Source organism: Poecilia mexicana, unplaced genomic scaffold (genome assembly GCF_051168715.1).
Source record: "Poecilia mexicana isolate PSO_F unplaced genomic scaffold, ASM5116871v1 scaffold_23, whole genome shotgun sequence".
Classification (NCBI taxonomy): domain Eukaryota; kingdom Metazoa; phylum Chordata; class Actinopteri; order Cyprinodontiformes; family Poeciliidae; genus Poecilia; species Poecilia mexicana.
Window position 1 is genome coordinate 862,946 of NW_028263392.1, and position 26,596 is coordinate 889,541.

Below are 26,596 nucleotides of genomic sequence, written 5' to 3' on the forward strand. Positions count from 1 at the left end.
TTTCTGTTTTTTTTCAATGAGCAGCTGTCTCCAGCAGAGCTCTCACATCGTCACAGTTCATAAAATGTTGTGTGTTGAATCCATAGCTCTTCTGTAACATCAGCAACTACGATTTCCCCAAAATGCCACTCCCAAATCTAAGAAACTTGCTGCTCCAATGCCTGAATATGCTGGCGTTCCCTCTGATTGGCTCATAGATGATGAGCGCTATCACTACAGCTGAATTATGGATATATTTTATGTAACTGTTTACATACATTGCTGCCATGTTTTGTAATATTCTTATTCACGTGTGATTTTAATTTTATTTTTTATTTAATGAAAGCATCGCAATTGTGAAATTGTGTTCTTTTGACTTTAGCAGAACAATTACAAAGACTTCCAGACAGTTGTAATGGGAATACAACCAATGTTGGGTCTGGAGAAGATGCTCACATTAAGGAAAACCAGATAAATCCACAAACACAAGAAAATAATGTTGTTTAAAATAACATATCAAAGAAATACATTATTTTCAAATATGGAATTTGAAAATATGATATTTCAATATACTATTTCAGCTCCTCTGAGGTTGTCTGACCCCACTGGGAGGCCATAAGTGAGGAAACATTATAACCCACTTATATGGAGTCCATCATGTTCTCACACTGAATGGTTTTGTGTTGCTGTCTGAGCCGCTGCTTCAGAGGGGAAAATCACAGTGACGGCAAATATCCTTCACACTTTAAACATGAGTGCTGTTGTCGTGGCAGTGCAGTGTCACTGACAGTTGGCATGTGAGAACTGCCCTCCAGCAGCCGGGAAGGAACTCCAACAAAACCAGGCTGAACATGACGGTTCTGCATGTCAGGAAGAAAATCCTCGCAGCTGCTGTCAGCTCCAGACTCAAGCCGTAGATCTGACATCACAAACATGCAGGAAGGCAGGAAGGAAGGAAGGTAGGAAGTAAGGTAGGAAGGAAGAAAGGAAGCTCTCGCTGTCAAGACCTTCCTGTCCAGCTGATGACATTAGGCCCCAGGCCTTTACTCCAGGGCCGAAGGCCATTACTCTATATTTGTATACTTGTTAGATAACGGTCATGAAACCAGGATGGGAACACCTGTGGGAACTATCAGCACAGCAGGGTAATGTGTCCTTCACACTAGGCCAACAAACTTAGTAAATTAAAAAATAGAATAAAAACCAAAAAAATATATACATGTGAAGATGCCATGTTTGAAGGAAGAATACAGAGTAGATTTAAACTGGGTGTTTTGTCCAGTTCTGCCCCCTGTTGGCTGGACTGATCTGCGTCCTGTTTCCCGCATCTAAAACTGTCGCCTTGCGTGTATCACACTGAGAAACCTGTCAGCATGTTGCATCATCACCATCAGTGATTAGAGTAGTTACTGTAGTGGTGTTTGCATATCTCAGCTGTATCTGAAGAGTGTAGAGGAAGTGCTGGGTTCCACTGGATTCCATGGCTTTACGCCTGTTACAACCAGGCTGTCTATGTAGAACTGTGTGTGTTTGTGCGTGTGCATTTGTTTGTAATACCTTGTGGGGACGATTTTCCTGACATATACTACGTTGTGGGGACCAATTGCTCGGAGCCTGGAGCCTGGTCCCCACAAGGGGAAACCCTGTTTTTAGGTCAGGGGTCAGAGTTAGGGCTAAGGTATGAATTGAGTTTTGGTTAGGGTTAGGGTTAGGTATGTGATGGTTAGGGTTAGGAAAAGGGTAAAGGTAAGGTTTAGGCTGTAGAAATGAATGGAAGTCAATGGAAAGTCCCCACAAAGATAGCAACACAAACATGCGTGTGTGTGTGTGTGTGTATGTGTGTGTGCGTGGGGGTGTCTCACATCGCAGCACAAAGACCTCTGCACACACTGCCTTTTGTTTCGAAAAGGCACGCTGTTCTTACGTAAGTTGCCAGGTTGCCATGCCAACAAAGAAACAGATTGCATTTGTTTCAGGAGGGTGTCAGGTGATGAGTTGTGGGAGGTTTCCAGAATCATTTCAGCCAGGTAAAAAAAAGATGTGAAGCTTAATCACACAAAGCAATAACATTTCTGAATGTGGGAGAGTTCTGAAGATTTTATTTATCTAACTAATGCTGGGAGGAAATCAGCTGGCATGACATCACAACAAGCTCTCTTTTAATATTATTTTAATTTTCTTAGTTCTTTTTCTTTTTCTATTTCTTGATCTATTTTTTCCACAATAAGATGTCTTTAACTTCATCACCCAAAACTTGGTTGAATTTTCAGCTTCAATCTAGTAATTTTACATTTGGACACAAGAGGGCACCAGTTCATCCAAATCCCTCCATTTTATGTTGTTCTAACTTAATTCCAAGAAATTATGTCAATTACGTTAATTGCATTTAAAAATTGTAACATGTGCATTATGTACATTTTATAAAAGCAGAGTGAAATATTTCCAGTGTTTCATTCTGTCTGTCCATGCTGATGATAATGGCTTGAAAGTCTGATCATGAAAACCCAAATTTCAGTTTTGCCAAAAAATTTTAAAATTTAAAATTTAAACGATATTCAAATGCAGGCACAAGTTTTATACAGAAACTTGTGCCTGCAAAAAATAATGACCATGTACCACACCGAATATGGTGGTTTCTCTGAGAGGGTTGGGGCAGACAGCTTGATGACCAGTCAAGTACATGAACATCATGGTGGTTAAATCGTGTACTGGTACCACTGGCAGCGTGCTAAGGCTTGCTGAAAAATGAGATCAGCATCTTCATGAAACTGGTCAGCACAAGGAAGCATCAAGTTCTCCAAAATGTCCTACCTTTGACATGAATTGATCAAAGCCAGTGGACCAGAACCAGATGACCTAAACCATCACTGTCTGTGGAAATTTCCCACTGGACCTCAAACTACTTTGGGTTCTGTGTGTCAGCTGGTCATCCACACTCTGAGAGCTTCATTTCCTTAACACGAATATTGTTGCAGAGGAGTCCATGTTCTTTGTTGGCTCCTGACAGCTGACACAGTCCAAGTCTTGGACTCCTTTAAACTCTTGAAAGAACTTTGTTTCACAATTTTCTCCAGGCTGTGGCAATTTTTTTTCAACAATGCTTTCTTTTCCTCAGCCTTATGATGAAGCGGAACGGACACATCACACCAAACAGCCAACTTACTTAGCAATGACCAGTACTGGCTCACTGTCCTTTTTGACAATGGTCAACGCCCTCCCAACACAATTTCTCTTTTTTCGTCTCCTTTCTCCCATTGAGCTTGATTTCTCTGGCACAATTTCCGCTGGGCCAATCAGCGAACAGAAGGAGTTATGAATGATGACATCGATGTTTTGTGCTGTTTTAGAATAGTAGACTGCATGGATTGTAGTTTTAGCAATGGCAGCGGAGGAAGTGAATAAAGCCGTTTCAGTTCGTGTTGGCCACACTTCCAAATATGGAACAGATCAAATCGGAGCAAGAAGAATGTTCAAGACAGTTTATTGAAAGCAAATATGTTGTGGCCCTGTTCCCCATGGCATACGCCCGGCCAAAGGTTAGCGATTGGGTGAACTCAGACCTAATTGTTTATAACTTTACCAGGCCACGCCTCTAGGAAGTAATCGTTTCTCAACAGCCGAGCGTCCAGACCCTCTGGACGAAGCAAAGCGTAGAACTAGGATGTGGTTTCTACGAGACTATGTATCTGCTGGGAAAATGTCGAGTCAGGATTCTTCCCCATAACTGTGTTGTTATCTGAAGGACCTTCTCATTCCATATTCATTCACCAGATCTCTGCGATCACAAGACAGCAACTTCCTCCACCTTCCTCGCTCCAGATTAAGGACAATGAGAGATCGGGCATTCGCTGTGGCTGCCCCCCATCTCTGGAACTCTCTCCCAGATTGTTTGAGAGCTCAGCAACCACTGGTTCACTTCAAAAGAGGCTTAAAGACTTTTTTATTTAAGCAAGCCTATTCTGCCTCCACATGATTTTTATGATGTTGATTTTATCTATGATTTTAGTTGCACTGTGTAGCACTTTGAGATTTTTTCTAATGAAAAGTGCGGTACAAATTAAATTGATTATTATTATAATTATTATTATTATTCATTACATAACGAGAAACTGAATTAGGATGTTTCTGAGATGTAAGCCATGATCATCACTGTTAGGTGTTAAATGTTCACTACACACACAATCATTTATGTGCAATGAATTTATATAATATTTTAAATGTTTGAATCTTTGAAGATATTTCAAATAACTGAATGAAAGACCATCTGTAAAGCTCTAACTCTGTAGATCAGCTTAGCCAAACTCAAACAGCATCAACAGCTCCTGATTTTAGATTTTTTTTCTCTCTCTCCATCTCACACCACAGCTCCAAACTGTTCTTTTTAAAAATTGTTCAGAGGAAGAAATCTCCGACTCAGTGAAAAAGGGGACGTTGGGCCCTTTCCTCCACGGAGTTTCTGCTGTAACCGCGTAGTCAAAATAAAGTGTTGACAAGCTGTTAAAAGCTTTAAAGAGGTTTCTGAGCTGACAAAGTGTGTGAGAAACAAACTTACACAGAGCTGTACACACACACACACACACACATTAGCAGGACTCCATTCCCTGTTGCTGGAGAAAGGCTTCATTATGGAGTTAAAGCTCTCACTTGTCACCTCTCTCTCTCTTTCTGGTTTCCTGCTCCACTTTCTCCCAGGAAGTGACACGCAGTTGCACCGCTGGCATAACCAGCAGGCCAGGCTCCCACGGTTAGCGATGATGTCACCCTGCTGGTCGCTCTGCCCGTCTCCTCCTGCTGCCTCTGAAAAGGAGAGAGGTCGAAGTGACGTTACACAAAGCGAGCTAATGTCAGGACACGTTCTCCCGTTTCGTGATTCCAGTTTTGCTGCGTCACACTAAAAAACTTCAATTAGATCTCTGACTCATGATTTGCTCTCAGACACGTCCTCAGCGAGATTTAAAGCTTTTACTGCAGAAGACATGAAAAAAAGATCAATAGGACTGAGAGAGATATTAATCAAGGAGACGGGCAGGATGCTCTCGCCTCACAGCAACATCTATTAGTCACAGCGCGGCAGCAGAGTGTGCATCATCTGCCACAGACGTCATCGGTGAACCTACAGGTGACAAGTAGGACAAGAATAAGTCCTCTGTGTCCTCTGTGTGGAGAGAGGACAACAGGGGGTGATAGAAATATACATCTCATTGTGTCCAATCATGATGAGTTCCCTGTAGAAAGGACATATATCAGCGGCAGCCCACTCAACTCCAGGGCTGCAGGAAATCTGCCTCCAAATGTTAACAGGTTTTTTCTTTGGCATAAATTCAAAACTGTCTTGGAAACATGCCTCAGAGATTTTGGTCCACATAGGCATGACTGCATTATGTATTGACTACACATCTATGGTGACTGTGGTGAACACTGGAGTACAGGGAACTCATTGTAAAGTAAAAAAAACTGTTGGGTTATTTGAACTTTATAGCATGTAGGTGGAAGTAGCCAAAAGTACAATGTGGTCATAAATAGATGGATATGGACAACAGGCTGGGCGTGTATCTAAATATCATTTTCATTTAAGTCTTACTGTGATTTATCTTATCTGGCTGGTCTTTTTTAAGCTGCAGAGAGCATGTAGATTCTGTTTAGAGTGGATTTCTGTCCAGGCAGAAGACATGCAGAGTGAAAGCCCTGAGAGAGACGATCCCAGCATGCAGACTGACTCAGGTCAGACTGGTCCTGAGGCCAGGTTCACCTGTCAGAATCAGATGTTCAATAATATGTTTAATAAGTTTGTTTCAATCAGTTAATATTATAAACAATTAACTGCTGAAACTGAAGAGAAAGACACTCAGGAAGAAGATAGTGAGCTGAATGTTTTCTACCTAAAGCAGTCTGAAAGCTAAGTGTTACTTCCTGGGGTTAAATTTATTCTCAGACAGACGTTGGTTGTCTCGTACTTTTCAAAAATATTGAACTCTGAAGCCTTTGAACAGAAGAAAGAGAAAAGTGTGACATGTATCTGTACTCCCCCCCTCCCTCATTTAGATTAAGTTCTGGACTTTGAACTGTAATAACAATGAATATAATTTAATATGCTTAAGCTCTACATGTCAGATTGTTGTCCTGCTGGAAGGTGAACTAAGACAAATGGTTTTGTTTTGGGAACTTATTTTCTTTTTAACACCAGTTTTCTCTTTTTCAGATTTGTGGCGGGCACATTGAATAGAATCAACAAGTTCTTCCACCTGAGCTGAGGATCTGTGCAGCTCCTCCAGAGCCTCTTGCCCAGCCTTTCCATTAAGGTGACATATCTCAGCAGGTTTGTTTTTGCTCCATATGGATCAGAGCTCAGTGATGTTTAAAGCTTAGACTATTGTCCAAAGAAGCCAGCCTTAATCTTCTCCACAGCGTTCTCCCTGACCCGTCTGCTGCAGTTCTTTAACGTTCTCTGAACACCCGGGGCCAGAAAAACAACAGCTGGATTTATACAGTATAAATATTATACTGAGACTAAATGATGCACAACTGAACTCTATTAACTAATAAGATGACTGCTGAAGGCGATTGGCTGTCTGTGAGTTTGGTTGGAGCTAACAGGAAAGGAGTTCTAGAGCAGAGATATTTAGATCAGAATTACAACAAATTACTGGATCCTGTTTATTCTACATTCATAAACCACAATCAGACACATCTAAGTTAATTAGAATGTGTTCTGATGAGGCTCGCATGTCAGATTAAAAGTACCTTTTGAAAATAAAAACCTTTAAAGTTACCTTTAACATATTTTTTATTATGCCCACATTAAGTCAAATTTTAATAAAACCATCACTAGTTATGGAGTCCTGGCCCTATAATTCCAGTGAAAGAAAATCTTAATGAGAATTTTATGTTCCCAACTTGGGGAACTTTTGAGATGAACTCCAACTCAGAAGTCATTAATGATCTGCAAAACAAGTCCACATGACTCAAAACCTCAAAAGTCCTGGATTTCCGGAAAACTAACCAGCCTGGCATATTTTCTGGATCCTATCTCCTTCTTGGAAAGAAAAGAAAAGAAAAGAAAAGAAAAAAAAACAAAATCATCTCCTTCTGGAGAATTTCAGACATCTGGCTTTGTTTGAGCTCAGTTCTGGGAAGAGTTCACAGCTCCAGTCCCCTCCCAGAGCAACAGAAGCTGCTCGGTTTTCCTCCCGGTACGCAGATAAACAATCGTAAAAGGCCAATTTAAAGCAAGGTAAAAATAGCAGCACTGAGCTGTTTATAGATCTGAAGTTAACCAGAAAACATCTATTTAGGAGGGAAGGAGGGGAAGGTTTCACTTCTCACTCCTCACTTGAAGTGGCAGGAAGTTATCAAAGAAAAATATCAGCGTTCAGACAATGCCCTTGTTTTACAAAAAAGTTGGACGAGGTGGGATTCCGGCAATGGGGGCTGATGTTACCATGACACATCCTCTACTTACAGTAAAACCAGATTAGTCATTTCTCTTCCAATAAGAGCAGCCACTCATCCCCCCCAAGCCCCTCTGAACACATACACAGACATTTATGGTCCTAATAACCTAGCTGGATTTTTTTGGACACACACACACACCTACACACACACATACACACAGCTTACTCTGAATTATGTGGAACAACTATTCCAGGCAATGTAGTGTGAAAAAAAGATGGGTAGACATGCAGTAACCATGTGATGAATGTGTTTCAGATGCAGACACACACACATACACACACGCACACACACACTCAGAAGAGTGAGTCAAAACCTGCGTCAGCCTCTAACTTATCCTGTGCTTCCTCCTTGGCTCTGTTCCTGGACAGCTTCCTTGAATGAGCAGCTGTGTTACGGTTAAAGGTGCTCACGTTTCTGCATTCAGTCTGGTGAAAAACATGGCCATCATGACTCTTTAACCGCCCCCACTCCTCCGCCTCTCCAGCTCTGCTAATATGTGACAGTGGGTGTTAAGTTGGAATGTGAAGGCAAATTAATAAAATGAAAGTGAAAGATAGAAACCTCTGTCTGCTGGTGGCGGCGCTAGCAGCCTGTGTGCAGCTGAAGAGTCTTTTTTCAAACATGTTGGCAGCAGTTTATCGCCCTACATCTCTTTAATCACATCGTTTTTGTGTTGTGATTTATGTTTAATAAGGATAAAAATGCTAGTGTGCTGGTGAGCTTTTATGTATTTTGCAGATTTTACCACAAAGCCAACAGGTAAGAACTAGTCATCCTGGACTTTTGTAAGCATGATGGATTTCCAGCTGTACTTCCCCTTCAGATCAGGATGTGTTCATGCATCCAAAAACTTTTCTATGTCTTATTTTGCTTTGTTTAATCAATGTTTTATAGATGACAAGTTGTTGGATTTTACACACACCGCAATCAAGCCTATTATACTCTCACACTTTGAATGCTTTCAACAATCAATGTTTAGAAAGCTTAGTGCAAGCAGCTCACTCTCAGTGATAGGAGGATCAGGCCTTTTATGGCTGATCTCAATTTGAGACCAGAGGAAATGTCATACTAGCTCCATGATGAAGATACTAGTTTTGTACCCAATAGAAAATAAGAACAAAAAAATCACAAGAATATTGCGTTCTTACATCAAAGCATGCAGCATGTGTCCTTTAGCACCTAACGGCAAAAATGAACCAACTGCTGAGGCATGGGACCAACCCTGAATGTCTGGCTGAAGGCTGAATCGTCCAGAGAATGAAAGGCCCCAAGAAGGGGGAAGATCCCACCCAAATGTCAGCCAATAACCTGTTTCTCCACAACATGGAAGCTCCTGTCAAGCATCACACCAACTAAGACAAGCAGGCACATAGATCAACATGGCAGAGGTACAGAAAGGTTGGTAGCACTACCAGAGGAGACATAATCATTGCTAGAGACCTCAAAGCCAGACAAACAAACATGTGCATTGCTTGGATTATAAGAGAGCTTATGACTCAATGTCATACATGTGGATCTCTCAATGGCTGAAGCTGTACAAGGTCAACAACATTATAAGAGCCTTTGATGCAAACTTCATGAGGCTGTGGAAAACAACCCTAGAGGTCAGTTTCAAGCCAATTACAAAAGTCTTCATCACATGTGGCTTATAGAGATGCTCCGTCCCCACTGCTGTTCTGCACAGGCCCCAACCGCCTCACTCAAATAAACAACAAAACTGCCCATGGTTACTGACTCAGAAATGGGGTTACTATCAGTCACCTTCTCTACATGGATGGCATCCAGCTGCATGCTAAGAGTGAGTGACACATTGACTCACTGATACACACCACCAGGATCTACAGCAGGAACATCAGAATGTCAATCAGGCTGGAGAAATGAGGCCAATTGTGACAAAGAGAGGTAAGGTCATCCACACAGAAGGGATTATACTCCAAGAAGGGAGAATAGCAGATGCTGAGGAGAGCTACAAATACCTTGGAATACCACAGACAAATAACAACCATGACCTGCAACAAGTAAAGCAAGATCTGAGAAGTCAGCTCAATGGCAAAAACAATGTCCTGGCAAACAACAGCTGTGCCTTGCTGGGAATCACATACACTGTTGGTATAACAACAGTACCAAAGTAGCAAATACTGACCACAGATGTTAAGACATGAAAGCTGGCAGTGCATGGTAGATTCCACTATAAATGGAGGCCTAGTGAATGTCGCCATCCAAGATAAAATATGAATACATCAAGAAGATGGCCTGCAGCGCTCAGCGCTCATTATCAAATAATGTCAGACTGAGACCATTGTCAGCTATCTATCAGTGGTTCATGAGCTACCCCACTGACAGAGAGCTAAAGTGGCTGATAGGACCAAATCCTACCAATGGATAGCAGAAGCACTGGTCATGGCTTGAGAAACCTGCCCAGATCAAATACAGCAGCCAAGATCCACAGTGGAAGCTGTGCAAAGAGGAACAATCCAACATCTCACAGCAGGATTTAACCCTAAACTGCATGTAGAAAGACTCCAGGACAGGATTCAAACCCAAAACCTTCTTACTGCAAGACAACAGTGCTAACAAATACAACATAATTAAGTCTGCTAAAATCTCAATTTCTCAAATCAAATCAGAAAAAGTGCTTGTGAAGATAAAAAGTTTTGAAGTTTATTACATGACAACATCATTGGTTTTATGTTATATAGCGTATGCTCCATTACGAAAACAATGTGGAAGTATTAGAATGTTAAGAGCCCTTCTTTGAAAATAAAGTAAACTTTTTATATAATTGACCTTCTAATAGTGAAACCCAAAAAGCCCAAAGAGGAACTTATGATATTCTCAGAAACCTTTGTGGGCTAAATTCTTGCAATTATTTAAATAACATACAATTACCAGAGATTTGACTTTCTGGTTGATTGTGTATGACAAAGGGTGAGTCCAGACTGGTGTCAACCATAACTGTGTCTAATTTAAGATGGGAGGGTGTGTTGTGTATGCAAGTGAATCAAGCAGGCTTGCCTTGCACTGTAGAAACAGGAACTGTGGCTTTATTCTTTCATGCCACATCATGTTCACAGACAATGGCTAATGACTATGATCGGGTGGGGAGTGAGTCCAGTCTTTCTGACCTGAACAATAGTTACAGGAACCAAGAAATCTGTAAATGCAAGGACAGGGGAGAAGGCATTAGAGCCAGCTCAGGAGCATCAATCCTCCTCCTTGGTGCTAGTTTGGTTTTACTTCCTAGAACAAAAATAAGGAAGACTGTAGATATTAGGTTTTGCAGGGGAGCTAATACTACTGCCGCTATGCTTATTTATGCATATTAAGGTGTATTTAGTGTTTGAATGATTAAGGTAAGCAGTTATATGAATTTGTAGATGAAGTGCTTGTGTATTTTAGCTATTCGCTGTGGTTCATAATCTTGTGATTACTGGGGATCTACTATTTTCCTGAAACAAAAACCTATCTGGATTATTTTATATTGTGGTTAGGAAAGCTAGGCATTGGTTTGTTGATATGTAAGGAGAATAACTGAAGACTCAGGCTCCAACATTCAAAACATTCCAGTTCCAGTTCCAGTTGGCTATTCCTATAATTGCTATTAATTGCATTTTTTGTTTGTTTTCAGAAGATCAGAACTAGAACTTTGCGTTTGCCTGTTTCTGGTAGATCCACAAATGTGATGCAAGTGGCATCTGCAAACAACAGTGACTGGCAAAAAACTGTTTCTCGAGGCCAGCTGGGGGTTCATTTCTGCTTCAAAAAAAAATCTGATGGGATGCTGAAAAAGACCATTGATGGTTTCAAGTTGTGCTTAAAGGAGTTGGCCTATCAGCAAAGCTATTCAAGCCTAAAAGTGCAGCGGCACAAACATCCCAACACTAACGTCAGCGTCCACAGTCCACATTTCTAAAGAAGGATTTGTTCAAAGTTCCATTAAAGATCTGAGGTTCTTGAAACACTCAAAAGCTAAATGGGTAGAATAGCACTTTGAACCAAACTGATGGCGGAATAACCTAAGTATCAGATCACTTAGATTTCTCAGAGGGCAACAGAGAAAAAAGTTAAAATATTTGAAAGAAAATTCAGTTTGGGAAAAGAAAGTACAAACACACAATTCTACTTTACTTTACAGGTAGAATTGCCCATCCAATTCTACCTGGATGGGCATTTGCAAAGCAGCCCATCCAGGTGTCCCATTCCAGGAGTTTATGGACCCTTACTCTCAAATACCTGCGGTTCACTCTATTACAACAGAGTTGAGGTCCTGTAAATTCTGGATGTGTTCTAACATTTGGAACATGTCTGGAGTTGTGTCCCTGCCAGATGGCAAAATAACCTAAACTGGTATTTTGTGAGGAAGAAGAGAAGCTACTTCTGAATAGCTGAGCTCCTCTTCTAATCTGGCCAATCTAAGAAAGATGCTCAGTTTCAGCAGCTTGTGTTCAAATTCTCGTTTGTTCACTCATTACCCACAGTCATGAACCATAGGAGATGCTTGAAACTTGGAGGAGATTTCATAACCTTCTGGCAAAATGTTGAACTGAATTACTGGAAGTGCATATTGATAGAAAACTAAGTCCCATCAAAACCCTGAGGTTGTATGGTCAGAGGTCAGATTTCATTCAGGTCAGTGAAAACCTGTTTAGCTGTCAAATTCTTCCGGTGGTTGGAATGTGTGGACGTAAGAAAAGGTATTAAGGTTGGGCAGGTTGACAAATGAACTAAAAAGCCCTGTGCTTAACATGTTACAGGTGGAAATTCCCTCTTTGATGGTTTGACAGAAGTGAAAGAACACTAAGTTTCAGTCTACTTATCTCACAACCAAGAAATAGATGAATATTTGCTTTGTTCCTCAAGTTCTTGCATTTGTTGCGTTTGACAGAGGAAACATAATATAAGGAATTCAAGGAAGTTTATTTAACATTCTTCAAATAAAGCAAAATGTTTCCTGCTGAACTCATCTTGACTGTTATGAAGGCCACCAGGAAATAAATCTGTATTAAACTCTGTAGTTATAGAAATGAGGGTCCTTAAAAGTAACATGCAGGGTGTCTACCCGACTGTTGTCAGCAAATTTACTCTGATTTCCCTAATCATCTAATTCCTAATGTGTCTGTGAAACATGTTGCCTTCATGTTTGTTCTTTTATAGCTACATGCTGCTGTTGATGATCATTTCCTAAAGCCTTATAGTAACCTGTGGCGTTCCTCAGGAATGCCACAGGTTACCAAAGAATCACTTTTAAGGCTTTTATTTTTTCAGACTTGACAGGTTGAACACAGAAGCCTTACAGCTTTGCTGATGAATTTATATTTCTAGCGTTTTCCTGTTGCCACTGGAAAAAACTACATCCCACTTTAATTAGAATTTAGATGTCAGTATGTGATAACAATAAATAGATCACACCCACATTAAACATTCAAGTTATTCTTTCATTTAATCTTGTACATATCTGTTAGCCTGGAGCTGGTTTGACTTTGGAAACTTTCACTTTTTACTAGCATTTGGCATCCAGTCAAGACTCCCAGACTTTTGCCTCTCTTCCTGGCCCACACACCCATTCAGAAACACACAGACAGTCTCTAGCAGTCAGAACAGCTCTGTGCTCTCTACCTGGCATTTGTCTGATGAAAACAAGAGTGCTCTGAGGTAGAGTGGCTGAGCGGCTAATGGCAGAAGTATCAGATGAGAGCTTGGTAGATCCTGTTCCTTTCCAATGACGTAAGTTCTTGGAAGAACACACAGGTAAAGTAAGCAAACCCTGGTGAGTATTACTTAACTGTGCATACACACCCACTTATGTAGACACTAATGTAAAGAAGCACCAAGACAAACACTGCCAGGATCAAATTTACATTCAAAGACCTCTCTGTGTCCTTTTAACTCACCATTTCACACACTTGCTTCAGTTGGCTCGTTTCCTTCTCATGCCTCCTTACAGTTCTTCTTCATGTAATCCACTCCAAATCCCTCTTGTTCTACATACCCTGTGCACAGTACGTGTTTCCATGTAATCCCAGCAGTGAACTCCTCAGTATTCCATCGTCCCTGTCACTATGTCCGACCTCACAACATCCTCTGATTCAGTGCCTACTGCTAAGAGTTTCCTGACAGTGACGGAATTATGGCGCACACTCCTGTTTCTCTTTCACTCTGTGTGTGTCCTGTCCTACACAGAAAAGTGGGTGTGTCTCCTGAAAACAGGCTCAGAAAAAAAATGTGCTAAACACGAACGAAGCACACACCCACAACATGCCAGTAAACTATGAATCCACTGTGCTGGAGGAGCATGCACCTTTACGCATGTGTTTACGTGTACATGGAGGAAGCCCTTAAATATTATGGCTGTATGTGTGTGCTTGTGTGTGTGTGTGTCCATTCCCACTCTGTGTCATTTCCTTGACTTCAGAGAGCACAATTTGCCCCTCTAGGCAGAAGAATGTTTTCCTGCGAGTTTCGTGTGTGTGTGAGTGAAACTGTTTTCCCAGGCACCTGGCCAGGATCCCAGAAACCCCGGAAGGATGAGAACTGAGAGGGAAGACCAGGGGAACGTTGGAAAGCAGCTGATTTAACGCTCACATTTTTGACTCTATGCAGATTTGTACTGGACAACCCTGGTGGGGTTAGTGCCTTGCTCTGCCCTTCGAGCCACATCTAAAACCGTTCTAGCTTTGCGTTGGAACAAGTTGCAGCTCCTAAACTGTGCTCCGTTAGCCTCAAACATACGAACTGAATGATAAGCAGCAGGAGAATGAGAGCAGCCAACGGACTCTATATAAAGAGCCTCCGTCTCCATGACGATGCCAAAGGCAAAGAGAGGTTGTGTCCGAGTCACAGCCTTGGCTCCCTCCTTTCTGTACACACAAGACATTGTGGGAAAGCGGATGCGGTTCTCACACCCTCCCTGTGGGGTATGAGCCTCATTATTGCCGCACACGGATCAGAGGTGTAGCCCTACGGACCAGTGTAGCCGGATCAGGAGCAGATTCAGGTTTTATCTACACAGCTATCAAACACATGAAAGTCAGAGGTCAGGGGTACTGGAGTTCTTAACATTAACATGGAATAAGCCCAAATATGAAGAAAAATATGCAGAAAGTGGGTGCCAAGAATTTTATAATAGATACTTACTGGTTTCAGAGTGCTGTCCAAGAAATCTCGGTTGAGTTTGGATTGTGTTTGAAACACATTTTTATGTTTTTTCTTTGTTTTTTTTGTTTTTTTTACTAATCTGCTTTCATGTGCATGCAACATTATCCTAGAAAGTCACTATCTAACAGAATGAAAATGCAGGACGAACTTCCTGCCAGCCAAGACAGTTTGAAGATGATTGGGTCAATAGGGTCTGTTGTCCGTAGGCAGGACATAAATTACTGATAAGTGAACACATAACTGGTGACTTTTTATTTAACTATAAACAAGTATGTGAAAAGTTTTGTCTGTAAAGAGATCTGGGTTTCCAGATGAGTGAGGCACCAACACCCATGGAGTAGCACTCTCCCAGCATCAGCAGGGAAATGACCTGAACCACCCAGTTTTGGACCCCTTTGTGGAAATGAACCCAACAGACAGTGAGGGTCACAAAAAGGATTCCATCCATCCATCCATCCATCCATCCATCCATCCATCCATCCATCCATCCATCCATCCATCCATCCATCCATCCATCCATCCATCCATCCATCCATCCATCCATCCATCCATCCATCCATCCATCCATCCATCCATCCATCCAGGCTGAAGCAAAGGATGAAGCCATCTAAGCAGACAGACCTTCCTCTCCACAGCCCTTAAGACCAGCTCTTCCAGGTTAACGCCCCTCCCTCCCCCGACAATCCTAGGCCAATGTATCCTAGGTCTTCCTCTGGGTCTCCTCCTGGTGGGACATGTCCAAAAGACTTCATCAGGGAGGTGTTTTGGAGTTATCCTAACCAGATGCCCATTCCTCTCGTCATGAAGGAGTAGCAGCTCCACCCTGAGTCCCTCCAGGATGACAGAGCTTCTCACCCTGTCCTTAAGGCAGAGAGCTCATCCCCATGGAGGGAAACATAGGTTGGCCACTTGCATCCAGGATCTCGTTCTTCCGGTCACTACCCAGAGCTTGTGGCCATAGATCAGGGTGGGAATGTTGATCAACTGGTAAACTGAGATCTGTAGGATCCGTTCTCTCTTTACTATGACAGACAGGTACAGTGGTTTCTTTTTTTCTGTTCAACTTATTCAACAAAATTTTGCTAAGCATGAATATCCTTGAGATGCACATATCTTTTAATATACCCCTAGATTTAGCTCTAAGCTAAAGTACAATCATGTTTTTGAAAAGCATTGCCTCTGTCAGCAAACACAGCGATTGGGAACAGTTGCATAAAATGTAGGACACAACGGTGGACATAAACAGCTGCTCTCTCAGAAGAGGTGAGAGCAGGAGCTCCAATTAAAGAGTGTGATGCATGGCCACAAGCACACATGGACTCACACACATATGAGTTGGACCTTTACCAATGTGTGTGTGTGTGGGGGTGTGTGTGTGCGTGTGTGTGTGTGTGTGTGTGTGTGGGGGGGGGTGTGTGTGCGTGTGTGTGTGTGTGTGTTAATGCAATTACTCAAGACAGAGAGTCACCTGAACAGGGACTAGTTTCCTCACTAATGAAGCCGAACTCCAGTTTACCTCCTGCAGCAATTCAACCTCTGACAGAACGAGGCCTCTGCTCACACACTAATTAACACCACACTCTCACAGGTGTGTGCCTGTTAATTTAGGACTGTAACTATGACAAACTCAACTCCCAACAACAACCTGGCTCATTCCTGTCAGCACAACCAGATAAAGGTTTGCAATAATGTTTCTGAAGGTAGAGATAAAGTTCCTTTGAATGTCTCGTTGACACAGTGCAGGTCAAAGGTTAAAGCAGAACCACACCTAGCCTTCTCAGCATTTCTAAAACGCTGTAGCTCTGGCAGAACAAAGAGTGACGACGTGTTCAGTTAACTGGGCAAAGCAGATGTACAGTTTGTAAGCAGGTGTTATATTCAAGACAACTTAAAAAAGTGATTCCAGTATTGATTTCACGATAATCTAAGATTATGCACTATTATCAACAATGTCTGAAGGAATTAATAAACAAGGAGCACCTTTACTAAGTTTGATCCTGCAGGAGGGATGATAATCTCAGGGGCTCTGGATGGTCGGGCCATGTAACTACTGTGTGATGGATAGTTCTGAGGAGCAATTGTATCCAATGATGGACCAAAACACTAAACTCCTCTGGCTGGGTTGGTCTGATGTAATGGGTGAACGTTCCCCAATGACTTCCCTTTATTTTTTCAATAACATAAAAAATAAAATGAGATGTTTCAGATTATAAATTATTATTCCTTCCTCCTCTGAACTTGTGAACTTGAAATATTTGTTCCTCTCTGTCATGACGTGTGTTTACTTGTACGGCTGTAAACCACACATGTGACAAAACTCCATGACACATGAGCTCGGTTCAGCGTGTCTCGTGGACCTTGAAGTGTGAAAACAAAGGTACCAAAAGGTACATGACCACACATCGACAGGTCACCCCCATTCTGACCATGCTGGGCCTTTAAGCACATCTACTTGTGATACCAGTATGTATTTGAAAGATCTTAGTAAGTTTTTTTGGGGAGAACTCTCCCCACATCCGCTTCAGATAACAGAAATCTGTTTCAAAGGAAAGTTAAGGAGTCAACCTGTCCCTCTTTATGCTCACAGAACACACCACTCAGGAAAGACAAAACCCACAGCAATGTGTCCTCAATTCAGCCTGGAAGAAGTATTCACACCCAGCCAACATTAGCACGTTCTGTCACATTACAACCAGAAGCTTCAATCTGTTAATTAAAATTAAATGTAATAGACGAACATTAAGGATTGAAGTGACAAAGATGATGTTGCTATCTTCTAAGTAATATATAAGATCTGGATGTAAACAGCTGAAATTAAACGATGAAGTGTTGGCTTATTGTTTCATCTTTCAGGTGATTGCCAATAGTTTAAACACAGATAAAGACTTTGACTCCACAGTTCCAATACATTTAGGGGGAACTAAAGTAAAGTATAAAAATCATTTGACCGGTTCTTGATAAAGTCACTAAGAATGAGCATTTTTGTCATTAGATTTTTTTAACATCACCACACAATGCAGAAAATGCTTCTCCTGAATTCATGAAAATAAAACTAAGTTACAGTCAGGACTTCACCCTAAATACATGAGCAACAAGCAACATGAAATCTGAAGTTACTTACTAGCAATAAACAGCAGCCATAAAAAGGTCCAAGAACACACAGCAGCTAAAGCTGAAAGGCTCCTAAAGCTCCTGTGCTTGTTCCCTCCAGCTGTTCCTCTGTAATGCTGTAGACTAGTTTGTGTAGATGAGTGTGTTTGAGTTTCATTCGCACCGCAATCCCATTAGAAGTGTCATCATATCTGCTCTGACTCAACCATGACTCAACAACATTGCCTCCTTTCTTCAGCCTTGTAAATATATTTCCAAGTCATCTGCATAGGAAGAAGCTTTTTCTGGCAAACATTTCTTTCCCTCCATTCTTGAATCACAAACCAACAAGTAAACATGCTTGTGGTGTAACCACATGCTGCCGCTTGCCACAAGTGTGTACATAGGAAACAGGTGTCAGTGTGGAGTAGGATGTGAGTCTGAGACCAGGAATTCTCCAGTTTTCAAGTTGAGTGATTGTACAAAAACAACTTCTCCTTAAGCCTACTCATATAAGAAAGCATTTTATGTGTCTCTGTGAGAAAAATATTTTGCTCTCGGCTCTCAACTTTCACCTAATTTGAATATTTACAGCCTTGTAACACCCAGCTTTTTCAGGGTCATCCATGTGATTCTTAGTGCTTACATAAAAGTCGAAATGCTTCCTCTTTCTTACGGTTGGCCTGTACTTTGACATCTGAGTACACGGAAAACTGTTCATGTTCTGTGGTTTATCTATATTTAAATCATCAAATCTTTACATAATATTAACTGTAGATGTTTTTTAAATTGCATCCTCAGCTCATGGTACATTAATCAAAATGCTGTAGCTTCCTAAAAATAGTGCCGAAATTGTTAGATGATCATTTCTCTGTTGTACTTAGTATTGGCTCGAAGACGCAGCAACTTCAGTCAACAACATTGTCAAACATGTAGAAGCTAACATCCAATCTTTCATAATCATAAACTGACGGGTTTTTATAACAACACAGCTGATCACATCAACTTGTTCCAGAAACCTAAAACCAGACATTACATAAACACTTCTGGACATGGCACTTCCACTCAGCGCTTCCTTTCTGCTGGACTACCTTAATCACAACTTCATCATCCCCTTGCATGTTCAGAGATCGTTTTTTTTCTTTAAAGATGATCTATTTCTTATCTATTTTTATTAATAAGGATCATGATTGCAAGAATTTTTGAGCAGAACCTACGTATAAGCGATACAGTACACAATGAGAGCGATACAGACCTTCTTGCTAGACATGTGTTGGTCGCGTTCCGCTTGTTTGAGAATTAGAAGCTGGAGAACTTCTGCTGCATACATTAAATCCAACTGAATCCTGGAGAGGAAAAGAAAGAGAAGGAGACTGTCTGAGCAACACCACGGTTACGTAAGAACTCAACATGCAATGTACAGCATCTCTTTGCTGACTGACCTTGAGCAATCTAGAAGGAAAAAAAATGAAATGAAGTAGATGTTACATAAACAGCAATCATCACAAATATACTGGCTCAGGCTTTCAATGCTGAGAGAAAAAAAAAATAGCACGCACCTCTGCACCACCTCAGATATGAATTTTATGCTTTTACCCAGATTTGTAGCAGAGATCACACAAGTAAACATGTCTATCATCACTGCAATCTAACAGAATCTCAGAACTATTTTCTTTGGTCAGTACACTTTCTACCTAGAGCTTGTCGGCCATCAGTACAGCAGAATGTTCTGTACTGTAGCATGTTAACCCAGTGTGTAAATCTGAAAAATACTTTAAAACCTCCCCATCTGCTAGTCGGAGTATCAGTGGGATTCACTAAGAATTGCGCTCTTGTGATCAGGTAAAGAACTATAGACAATACAAGCTAAAGTGTTACTTTGCTTCTGTGCACACAAATACCACAGGAGTGTGTATAAGCTACTGTTGTGCAGTGCAATGTGTAGGACTGATTTAATGAGAGACACATTCTCAGAATTTTGAAGAATCTTTCACTACTTCTCAGTATAGCGCAGCAATATTAGAGTGGATAAAAACATTGAACTATTCAAGCAACTTTTGATGACATCAGAAGGCATTCAGGAAGACTTTCTGAGTTTGGTTACAAACAAAACACCCCAAAAGGTCAGAAGACAATGCATGGCAGAACAAGTAAGAAAGAGTAAGATGGTTTGCAGAGCCTTTAATCAGATAGGGAGTATAAAGACTTGAACTGATATGAAAACAAAAGAATGTGCCCTGATTTCTGAATTAGAACGATGAGAACTCTGATAATGGTCCTGTAGCAGAGAGAAAGAAAGGTGCTCTGCAAACAAAGTACAACAAGAACCTGGGGACTCAAATAACTTGGCAATGTTTCCATGTGTTTCTGGGACACATTTCCTGAACAGGTTTTGGATTTGTCTTATTGGTGTCAGTAGTGTATCAACAACTGTGTTTCCTTTCCAGCTGATGAGTCTTGCGCATTGCAAAGAGTTCGCAGAGAGTGAGAGTGTGAGTTTGAAGTGATATAACAGGCTGATGTGGAGCAGATGTTGATTTGACCAGCGTGAGCAGGAGAAAGTTCTAATGATTAACACTAGTATTTATTTCATTGCTGGTTTTCACAAGCTCACATTAGAGTTAATGCACAGACTCATTAAAAACAAAAAGCCTGTTATGTTTGTGGTAGACATGGACTGGTTGTTAGGTACCACAGTGGAGTTAAAGTAACTGTGGCTGTGGAAGCAGAGCAGGAGAGGCAGCTCAGGCATTGACTCACCTGTTATCAAGACAAATAAAATACTAACATTCATGAAAGATAATCAGTTTGTCCTCTTTACTGTTCTATAAAACTATTTTCTGTACAATCATTTAGATTATTTTAACAACTAACAGTTCCCTTGGAGAATTAACCTGTTGTCTCTGATTTTAACCAGATTTGATTTTCTTTCAATGACTGTGAAGCATAAAGGACAAAAGCATGAGCTCCAGGTCGCAACTTTGAAATCAACAGTTGGTTGCACTGTTGCCTAGAAGCAAGAAGGTCCTGGGTTCAGATCCTGGCCTCGGGTCTTTTTGCATGTTCTCTCTGTGCATATGTGGGTTCTCTCCAGTTACTCCACCTTCCTCCCATAGCCCAAAAACATCACTGTTATGTTAGCTGGTCTTTCTAAATTGCCCTTAAGTATGAGTGTGTGTTCATGGTTGCCTGTTCTCTGTGTAGCCTTGTGATAAACTAACAACCTGTATAGGGTGTACTTCACCTCTCACCCAGTGACCACTGGAGGTAGGATGGATGGATCACCTCCTGATAACTGATCAGAGCTGATCAAAGACTCTGATCTCTGGCTGATGAAGGAGTCGGTCCAGTTACCAGGCTGTGAGGAGCTTCCTCCCCAGGCTTTGTTCCTTTTGTTTCCAAATCTTTCAGTGACCTGATTATTAGGGAACTGAGATATCCGATTTGTTTTGAGTGAAAGAAACGTAAAACTTTTATAAACTAAGGCAATTATTTACTTTGTTAAACTCCAGAAGATGACCGAATGTATCAGCCTTGGTGTGACTTCCACAGGGCATTTACATCAAGCAAGCTTCTGGTTGGCGTTTTACTGGTTCCAACTTGTTCATCATTTCTGTTTTGTCAGTTTGTAAATCTTGACGTTGTGGTTCCCAAAGTTTGTAGGTATTTTGCATCATACTTTTACCTCTTGTGTAATTTTCCCAAGAATATCTCCTCCCAAGTGCTTAGTCAGTGTTTGGGTTTGAAAAAAAGCCGTCTAGTGCAGTCATGCAGAATTCTTCATTTGATGAACCATTCAGTTTTTCACCCACATAGTAACACTGGAGAAGACCTGGGATCCCTACTGGCAGAGTACCAAGTATTTCTACTAAGTCATTAAAATTGGAGATAAAATGCCTTTAATCTAATCAATTATTTATAGCATAAATAAACATTACCTTTACTATTTTTCCTTAGCTCAGTTTCTGAAGAGGATCTTGGGTCTTCACGCTCGTTGATGTTTGATCCTTTGTGAAGGTCTTGGTGTAAACTTTGAGAACAACCAATCTACTTCATGCAAAGTTTATGGAAATTTTCCATGTAATAATGTTAGATTTCACCTAACATTATTAGATTGTTGTAATTCCTGTCACCTTTTTCACATCAAGCAAAGGAAGGAAATATGAATCAACTTGTAATTTATACTCTAAAACAAACACCTGGACAAAGCTGAATGTCCAAATGAGACTTGCACTGTTTAACTGAATGGAGACATGTATCAGATGAGAAAACTGCTGAAAAAAATGGAAAGTTTGATCAAATCCCTTCAGAAAGGAAAAGCAACAGCTTAAGGTAAAATGATGTTGATTGTTCTCAGTCAGCTGTCAACAAGAATGTTGTCATGGTTTGATGGTCTGGAGTTTATCTCTATTGGTGGAGTTTGTCTTCCACTGCCTTATTCCACCAATACACAGTAGATTTGCTGATGATGAAGTCATTTGTCATGATGACACTGAATCTGTCTGATCCTCTTAGTGCCCAACAAACAGTCAGGCTCTCAATCCAGTTGAAACATTTATGATGGAAGTTTTTGAATAAACCCTCCATCCTGCAAAACTGACAGGTCATTTACTATTTGGGAATGTTGAAATATTCGGTAACAGTTTATTTGAAGGGGGGTGAATAAGACTGACATAACACATGTCATGACCATGAATAAGCCTTCATGAGTATTTATGACTGTTGTCATAAAGTGTCCTTCGGTAAATTATGACACTTTTAATACAAAGTTGACATTATTCAAAATGTCTTTGTTATGACAACTTGACATTAACCAAGAAATCATTACTGTTTAAACTTTACCTTTAATAACATAAAGTTACCTCATTTTTAAAGTGCAATCAGTGCAATACAAAATTTATATCAGTAGTGATTTCTTGGTTACTGTCAAGTTGTCATAACAAAGACATTTTGAATAATGTCAGCTTTGTATTAAAAGTGTCAATTTATCTTATGACGCTTTATGACAACAGTCATAAATATTCATGAAGGCTTATTCATGTTCATGACAGGTTTTTATGACAGTGTCATGTCAGTCTTATTCACCCACCTTCAAATAAAGTGTTACCAAATATTCTGAGGAAGGCCAATGAGTGTTAATACTGCACTAGAGCAGTACTTTTATGTAGACACCAGAGGGCACCACTGAGCTAAATCCAATCCCGCTGTGTCAAGTGTGTTTCTAACAAGCTTTCTGACTAATTTCAGAACTGGACCAGAAACTTTTGCCTTGCAACTTCACCAGCTTCCATACATCACTTAGTTACAGCAGCTCAAACTGAGCTGGCAGCATTTTTATGACTCAGTGTCAGCAAGAAGGAGATTTGCTGAGTAATTAGGCATAAAACCTCAACAGAGCATGCAAGTATTTAGTTTGACTTTCCCTTTAACCTATGCAATGTAAGCAGCATCAGCAGCAGCAGCTAATATAGGGGAAAACATGTCCTGAGTCTCTGCATGTTAGAGGTATCAGGTACAAAATATGTGTGTAAATGTATACATTTCTAGACTTCGCTCCACAACTTATTGTTTAAGTATTGTCCTTCCTTTTGTCATTATTTCTTTCTGTGGTTTCTTTTTACTAAGTCTGCTTTTGTTATGTATTCCTTACGTCTCTCCTTCCTTCCCTTTTTTTCTTCCTTTCCCATATCCTTCTTCTCTTCATTTCCTTCTGTCTGTTTTTGACCCTGTCCAAATTGCAGCTGATTTTTTTCCTGTTCTTGGCTGACAGGAGCAGGTGTGGTCTGCTGCAACCCATCTGCTTATAAAACCGGGAGCAAATATAGGAAAATATGGAGCAGCCACCATGCCCAGTCGACCAACTGCTCTGGTTGTGTATGTGGTTTCTTAAAAACTCAGATGAGCCCATCTGGCATCAGCAATGTGGCATGCCAACAAGAACCATTCAATGAATGGTTCAGTCACTTGACTTCTAATTGTGATGTTCTGTTTGTATTGGCAGCAGTCTTGGGTTGTGTGATGAGGGGTTGTGGTTGTATGATTATTACAGAATGAGGTTAGAAAGAGAATGTTCTGTTGCTGTAGACAACATTTATTTTAAACAAATGTATTAAATGTCCTGCAGCTTTTGGATGCATCTGTTTTCCAACACACCTGAATCAGTTCTAAAGCAAAGCAAGAAAGCGATAAGATCATACAGACAAGAACCTCAAGTTACTGCACCTAAAATGGTTCTATAAGTTTTGAATATCAGGGTGTATAATGTTTCGTAAATGTATTTCTTATTTACAGTACTTTTACTGTTTAGCTGCAACATTTTCTTGTTTTTTAAGCTTTGAATCTGAGACGCATGTAGACTATATCGCTGAGTCAGGTATTAATAGAGTGGAAAGAGAATGTCACTGGGCACCAGCTCACAGACAGTGATGCACTTCCAAAAACATCTTCAAGCCCAGATTAAAGGCATTCAGCCTAACTCTGTCTGATTAAGAAAGAGCGACGCAGCAAGGGGGGTTGACGTCAACCTGAAGCTGTTCTATGTTTTCAGTCACTGAGGGAGGTAGTGACAAAGTAAATGTACAGTAAATGTGTCTGGAAGGTGGGAAGTGGGGCTGACAGACAGTCATGAGACCAGCCAGCCACGGAACTGAGAAAACTAACTTGAACATGGTGCAACGTGACACCAGTTCAGGCCACTGGCATTGGACGAGTCTCGTTAACGTGCAACGCAAAAAAGCAGGCTGTTGGCCTGTAGCTATAGCACACATGCTAAACACAAAACACTTTTTCTATGTGTTCATGTTTTTCAATATGGTGGAACTATTCTCTGCATAAAGCTACAGCAGAGAAGCAGTGGCAGCGGCGAGCACAGAAGCAAAGCAACACAGAACCAATGCAGTCTTTGCTCATGTTGCTCTTGGACTGAGAGACATTCATCCACTGGCTTTGACAGGCAACGTCCACACCCAGGGGAGAAAGAGAGCAGGCTGAGGGAAACTGTCAAAGCTCAAGTGATCCTTTAAGATTAATGTGATGCAGCAACCAAGCGTAAACATGACTGTAGGAAGGATGGGGAGATGTTGGTGTTGTTGAGAAACAATTACTTCCTGGAGGTGTGGCCCGTGGTGAGGTTTTAAATTTGACCCAATCTGTAACGTTTGACCATGACATGTACCAGTTTGATGCTATGAAGTTGCCTGTGCTGTAAGCAACCATCCTGCACTACAAAGAGAGAAGAGCCAATCCAAATGAGTCTACTGTTAATGTTAATTCATTATTTGGAAGTGTAGCTATCGCCACCTCCTTTGCCATCGCTAAAACTACAGGCAGACTACGATTCTAAAACAGAGCAGAAAGTCAACTTCATTGTTTACAACTTCTCCTACTGTTTGCTGATTGGCCCAGTGGAAAACCTACTGGAGACAATCGAAGCAAAGGGGAGAGAGTCCAGACTGTAAGCAAGATTTTTTTTTCAGCAGAATGGCACAGGAAGGCAACGGCCAGGCTAAATAAATGCCAAATAAGACCCTAGTTTCCTTAAATGATGAAATGTTTAAAGCATTGTGTTTGTTTTTTGGCCCTTTTTTGATAAATTCAGGGAAGCAATTAATGGGTAGCATACCATTTCAAACTCCTGACTGGTATTTAAGTTATATCTCTCAAACAGACACTGCTTTGACTTTTAGTTTTTTTAGTTGAATTTACTTTGCAGACACAATAGAAATACCTTAACCTCTAATATATTATTTTGTTTTAGTCTCTATTTTTGCCATGTTACCTCTATTTTTTACCTTCCATCAGTTAACTTAAAAGATTATGCTTTAAGTGTCAGGACTGTAAGATACCAATCTCCTGAAACTGAGATTATACCTTTAGAAATCTGAAAGCTTTGACTTTGAATAGGGAAGTCCCATCTATCTTTATTCATTTTATTTCCCTAGAGAGTTTTAGTTTCAGATTTTGATTTCAGGTCTAATGTGTGCAAGGACAAGAGCTAAACACCTGGAGAATCCTTACTCGGGTTAGGAACCCAAAGAAATAATGCTTTAAATGTAAAATGACAACTCTAGTTGTGCTTCTACATGTTGAACCGGGTTTGGAGACAACAGGGAGCCTTATCAGACCTCAATGGACAGTTACTGCTTTGCTTTCACATGTACTTTCAAAGGCATGCAGATAAAAGTCCCTTTTACGTGGGGTTTTCTAGAGCAAGAAAGTGATACAAGAAAATGTGAATAAACCTGTGGCAAATTTTGAAACAGGACAGGATATGATAGTGTGTTCAGTTCCAAATGAATTACAGCATTCTCAAATGAAAACTGAGACTGGTGTAATCTGTTGCTCATTGGCATACCAGCAGTGAGTCACGTAGCACAAAAGATGATCAGTTACTTGAACTCAGAAAGCTACATGCCACCAGAAAAACAAAACAGAAAAAAAGTTTCTAACTTTTATTTCAGCTTGGCAAGGAAGCTGTAGATGGGCGCGGTATTCAGTTAACAGAGCGCTATCTAGGTTTGTTTTGTTGGGTGTAGCCGGAACTACGCTTAAAGATATGATGATGTTCATTTTTATATATAGTTATTATTCGACTTAAGAGATAAAGTGGAGCCGACAGAAACTGCTGAAATCGGCCGGGTGCAGATTTGAAATCTGAAATATTAAAAGGGCAGGGCAAAAGCATGCAAATCATTAGCTCTTCTGTAGCACTTTTAGGTGTATCATAAATAACATTTTATTATTATTATTATTATTATTATTATTATTATTATTATTATTATTGTAGTTCATGTAGAGATCAGACAATATTTCTAAAGTCAGATGTTTAGCTAACTCGTTTCGAGATGCTAGTAGCATTTCCAGAGGAACTTAAAACTTGAAGCAAAGAACCAAATGCCTGTAATCTTGCCAATGAGATCAT

The 26,596-nt window shown here is 40.6% G+C and overlaps 1 protein-coding gene across 1 annotated transcript in view; it reads right to left on the reverse strand.

Annotated features, from left to right (window-relative positions):
• LOC148152456 (uncharacterized) overlaps positions 1 to 26,596 on the reverse strand; it is a 47,241-nt gene continuing 20,645 nt past the window's right edge. The window contains exons 2-3 of the mRNA XM_088003331.1: positions 18,932 to 19,022; positions 1 to 4,776 (exon numbers count right to left, since the gene is read on the reverse strand). Of these exons, the coding sequence (XP_087859457.1) occupies positions 4,627 to 4,776; positions 18,932 to 19,022 (241 nt within the window). The 3' untranslated portion in view covers positions 1 to 4,626. The remainder of the gene's footprint in view (positions 4,777 to 18,931; positions 19,023 to 26,596) is intronic.